The following is a 5,459-nucleotide window of genomic DNA, read 5'->3' on the forward strand; positions in this document are numbered from 1 at the left end:
ATGCACCCCCTCTGCCAATACTTCAGTGTGCTTTACATGTCTGCTCCCCTCTGCAAAATCCTACCTGCCATTCTTGGGAAGAGCATTCCACCCTGACTCACTGTTTCTCCTGATTCTGCATTCTCAGAAAAAAGGAATTGGCAGGACTGCTCTTCTGAAAGGACAGGTGGGCAGAGTGAACTAGCTAACTCAGGATCTGTCTGTAGCTTGGTGACCCTTTGTGTCAAGACATGGAGGGGACTGTTTCCAGACCTAGCTGTGATCCGGGCGCTAATTCACCAGCAGACATTACCCGAGGAAAACACACACACACATCTACTCTGGCCAACCTGTCCTCCTTTTTCTCCTTTGTCCTGAGTGAGCAAGGGCACTTGGGGAAAAGGCAGCATCCCTGACCTCCAACACACAGCTTCCAAGCTTCTGGAGCACCAGAGGGATTGTGGCGAGGTCTGCCCTGGAGGGAGAGGAAGGAGATGCAGACTCCACCCTGCCAGAGGGGCGGACCCAGGAGAGTGTCAGACATCACAAGCCTACAGACACCTCTGGGAGGGATTCCACCATGCTTGTAGGAAGACCCCTTTCTTAAAAAGAAGAAAAGAAGTCTCTCCTGGGGTCAGGCAGAGGAAAAAAATGAGAGAAAACAACAAATGGGTCCCCAAACCTCAAGGGGAGACATGTGTAGGGCTCGTGTGTGCTGTTTCTAAATGGGAGAAAGCCTCAGGACACGGGTGGCTTAGGTAGAAAGAGAGTGGGTTGGGAGATTCACTGGTAGCCCCTCTTAGCCAATGGGTCTCAAATGGGGACATGTGGCATATCTGGGGACATTCTAGGTTGTCACAACTGGGGTGGGGAAGAGGATGCTACTGGCATATAGCAAGTAGAGGCCAGGCATGCTGCTCAACGTCCTACAGTGCACAGGACAGCATCTCTCAAAACAGAACGACTCAGCCTAAATGTCAATAGCGCTGAGGTGCAGAAACCCTGCTCCACGCCAATGTTCCAGCCATGTTCCGGAACATCTCCAAAGGCCCCTTTCGAAACATAGAGGTAGTCCCATAGACCTCTCCTACACCAATTTTCAAAACTTCCCTCCCCATGTTTCACCTGACAAGACAGTTTGGAGGGATGTGGGAGAGAAGAAGAGAGAGAGGAGATAATTCTGGAGATGCTCGCTCCATCCATCAACGACTCCCACAAGGGAGGAATCTCAGACGTGGGCAATCTTTGGTCAAACAGGAAAACATAAGGCTGAACTCAAGGGGCAACCCCTCGACCTCGCTGCCTGGCAGCCATTGTAGGTCAGTGTCTCTTTGCACAGAAGTCCATACTCATGAACAGATACCAGGACCTCACTCACTCCCAGGGCAGCCGGGAGGGAAACGGGCAGAACAGGCAGGTGACAGCTCCACTGACACCGCCTGAGTAAAGCGGCCGTCACTTGTTCTCGATCAGAGTCTGCACCTTGTACACGAGGCCGCGGGCCAGCTTCAGGACCTGCTTGGTGTTGTGTCGCTCAGCCATTTCTGAAAAAGCAGAAGGCAACAATATCTCATGAGTCTCCTTCTGTGTCCATCCTTAGGACACACTTCCAGCCCCTAGAGGGGCCTTTGGGGTGTCCCCATCATCATTATCTGGCATCATCCCCCAAGTGGCTCTGGAAACAGAGATCTTGGGGAGGGCCGGCATCTCTGGATCCCCCTTCCCCCATTTCCTTGTCTATAAAATGGGGACTGTAACAGCACCTACTTCACGAGGTTACTGTGAGATCAGGTGGGATGATGTTCGTTCAGTGTGTGCTAAAAAATGTTGTATCTTCCCACCCCCTTCCCACAAATACAACGACTGGGAACTTTATAAGAAAGCCATCCTGGCACACAGCAGAAGCTTAAAAGTATGAAAGGAAGAAAGCAACAGGAGAGGGGAGGAAAGAAAGCAAAAATAATAATTTTATCAAGAGCCACACAAAATGATCAGATCTTTAAAACAGAATGTCATAAGAAATCATTTAGTAGGAGAAAAAAAAAAAGGCAGTAAGATCATGGTTCCCAAACTGGGTGCCAAGGTACCCCAGGGTGCCTTTGTGAACTCACAAAAAATTTGAAGGAAACACAGGGATACTTCACATCTCTTGAAACACTACATAAACTGCTAATATGAATGAGTTCACAAACTGCACTACATCCCAATCGATGACTTTTTAGCTTCGCAAAGCTAGGTTTTTGGTAAGTGGTTGCTGTGATAAAAAGTATACCACAAATCACTGGAACAGGAAATGAAAGGGGTGGTGTCCAACCTGACTGTAGGTTTGAGAAGCTGCACGAAGCCCACAGGGTGCATACATCCCTTTAGTAATTGTAGTTATATTTAAGAATGTAATAAAATAATTTCTTTTGACTTAAGTGTATTATCTTTCAAATGTCTGCTAAGTTGTTAGTGTATAAATGCATATTAATTGGTTCAGACTCATCTATTTGCTAAGAGGAATTTTTGACCTGGCTTGCCATGAACTGAGAAAGTTTGGGAACCTCTAGACTAAGCTAGGAACTGCTTTGGGTTCTCAATCACACACTCAAACTGAAGACAGCCTCGATGCTCAATAACAGGAGATGATTCAGTAAGTTTTGGATAGTTGCTTGAGGAATATTCTGCAGTCTTAAAAAGTGATTATATGGAAGGCAGTTTTAAAAAATTGAGCAGTAAGCAGGGTCGGGTCTGGTTAGTACTTGGATGGGAGACCACCTAGGAAGACCAGGTGCTGTAGGTGTAAAAAATAAAAAATAAGGGATTGTAAGATGACAGGCTCCTTGCAATCTGTGAGGTCAACCGAGGGTTGCCTCACCTAAAAACAAACAAATAAATAAATAAATACATAAATCAATAAATAAAAATTGAGCAGAAAAAAATGATACAACTGGATTCTGTAATGGTTAATATCATAAAAATATGTACGACTGTGGAAAAGACTGGCTAGAAAAAACTTTTTTTAATGAACCCACTAAACACAATGTGGTTTTCTGGATTGGATCCTGGAGCAGAAAAAGGACATGAATTAAAAACTAGATGAAATCAAATAAAGTCTGTAATTTAGTTAACAGTAACATTCCAATGTCAATTTCTTTGTTGTGACAATATAGTAGAATCAGTTTTGTTTTTTCCAAAACCTTCTTTACTTAAAAAAAAAATGTTAAATAGTAATAATGGTAGCAATAGCTTCCACCTATGGGCCCCCTCATATGGGCCAGGTATCATGTGACAGGCTTTATTTACATCTCATTTAATTGTTCTGACATCTCTGTGAGGGTGGTATTGTTAGCACCATTTTGGCAGAGCTGGGATCAAAATCCACATCTGCCTGACTTAAAAGGCCATGCCTTTTTCATGTCACTTCACCTGCCTTCCTGTGCCTGCTTTTCCTACGCACATCGACCCTTGGAAGCAGACACCGTTACTCCATTTCACGTATGAGGAAGTGAATGTTTACAGAGGATAAGTGACTTGTCCATGGGCACAGCTGTTAGTGGCAGAGCCAGGGTTTTCCCTCAAGCCTGATTTCACCACATATGCTCCTGCTGCCAGATCCAAGAAAAATGACCCTTCAGCATTACAAGATGTTAACTCACCCATTTGGAAATAGGCAAAAAAAGTGAGAAGAACCCCGCTTCAGCCCCTTCACTGTGTGTCAGTCTCAGTGAATTTCCATCCCTCCAGAAGCCCACGGCCCTCAGAGGAGACCCTGGTCATGTGGGTACCATTAAAGAATTTGATGATGTCTGTGAAATCCATGTTGTTCTCTAAGATGATGTCCCGGTAGACCTCCACCAGAGCCAGTGCAATGAACAGGACGTAGTGGGCAGAAGAGACATGTTTGGCTGCCCAGATGGTCTCCCAGACAGAGAAGACATCATCGTAGATGAGTTCTGCCAAGACATCAACACACACACGTATGGGGAGAGAGTCAGCCACAGAGCTCACGGTGTTGCCTGCCCTTGACTCTGCCATTTGACCATCAGAAGCCTCGGTTTTACCTGTCTGTAAAACAGGCTATACAAACCAGGTCGGTTGTAAGTTTCCAGCTCTGACATTCTACAAGTAGAGGAAGTGAGCATGCGTACGTTTGATTGACACTGACCTGTCCCTGCTCTGCCCCTTGACCAGTGCCCCCTCTTTCCCTGCATCCTCCATCTCTTTTAGCACCCATGGGGTGTATCTCCCCTTCCCCCTGCACACAGGCAGAGCTGGCTGCTGCCTCTGCATCTAGTGAAGAGATAGAACAGAGCCATGGTTAAGAGCAAGGCTTTCTATGTCCAATAGATTCAGTCTGAATCCTAGCTTCATCGCTTACTGGGAAGGTGACCTTGGGTCAGTTCCTTTCCTCCATGAGCCTCTCTCTTTCCTCATCTCTAAGTGGGGTGGTGCCAACAGTAATACAAGACAAAAGAGATAATACACAGAAATGGCTCAGCACTAGTACCTGGTACTTAATGAACACCTCCATAGGTGTTAGATATTATTATTCTTAGCATCACCCCATATTTGCACAGTTGCAATGTACTTTGTTATACATGATTTCTAAGTCACATGTGAAACGTGCTCTATGAGCTTCAAAGTTCTTGGTCTGTGACAGGCAGCATAACAGAATAGAAGGGAACTGGCCTTAGAGGGTAGAGAGAGGGGGGCTCAGATCCTGGCTTTAGTCTACCTAGCTGTGAATTTAATTCTTCTCAGCCTTAGTTTCCACATTGTAAAACAGGGACTGTAACGATACCTATTGCTTAGTGGCATTGCAAGAATAACGTGGGTAAACCGACAGAACTCAGTAAATGGGTGCTAGCTACTCTTTTCCATTGGTTTTGCTCCATGGTGTCTTTACCTCTGAGATTTGGCTACAAAGAGACCGGGTACAAGGCCCCAATTTGAAATCTGTACCTCGCTTGAAATCCAGCAGAAACCAGCGGTAGCAGAAGTAGAAGTGAGTGTAGTCCCCATTCTGATGCATTAGCTCAAAGAGCTCTGAGTCCAGGATCTGTCAGAGGAAGGAAAGGTGGACATCAGCCTCATGGGAAAAGGCTGAACCAGAAGGGACAGCTGAATAAATAATGATACATCTCCATGCCGGACGCCCTGCAGACCTTAACAACCAAATGGAGCTAAGAAATGGGACCTGAAGTGTAAATCAATCTAGCTCGACCTAACCCAGTCATTTCTCCAAAGAAGATATGCAAATGGCCAATATGCACATGAGAACTACTCATTATGAATCATTAGGAAAACACAAGTCAAAACCATATTAGGTACCACTTTACACCCACTAGGATGGCTATAAAAATGACAGACAGCAAAGTGTTGGCAAAGATAGAGAAACTAGAACCCTCGTTATGTTGCCGGTGGGAATATAAAATGGTGTGGCTGCAATTCCATTCCTAGATCTATTCTCAAAGAAATGAAAACTATGTCCATAT

General features: G+C 45.4%; 1 protein-coding gene across 1 annotated transcript in view; it reads right to left on the bottom strand.

Annotated features, from left to right (window-relative positions):
- Nucleotides 1–380: 380 nt before the first annotated feature.
- Nucleotides 381–5,459, bottom strand: part of SGSM1 (small G protein signaling modulator 1) — a 91,073-nt gene continuing 85,994 nt past the window's right edge. Inside the window, exons 23-25 of the mRNA XM_011374649.2 lie at nt 4,927–5,023; nt 3,750–3,917; nt 381–1,523 (exon numbers count right to left, since the gene is read on the bottom strand). Of these exons, the coding sequence (XP_011372951.2) occupies nt 1,435–1,523; nt 3,750–3,917; nt 4,927–5,023 (354 nt within the window). The 3' untranslated portion in view covers nt 381–1,434. The remainder of the gene's footprint in view (nt 1,524–3,749; nt 3,918–4,926; nt 5,024–5,459) is intronic.

Source organism: Pteropus vampyrus, unplaced genomic scaffold (assembly GCF_000151845.1).
Source record: "Pteropus vampyrus isolate Shadow unplaced genomic scaffold, Pvam_2.0 Scaffold251, whole genome shotgun sequence".
Taxonomy (NCBI): Eukaryota; Metazoa; Chordata; class Mammalia; order Chiroptera; family Pteropodidae; genus Pteropus; species Pteropus vampyrus.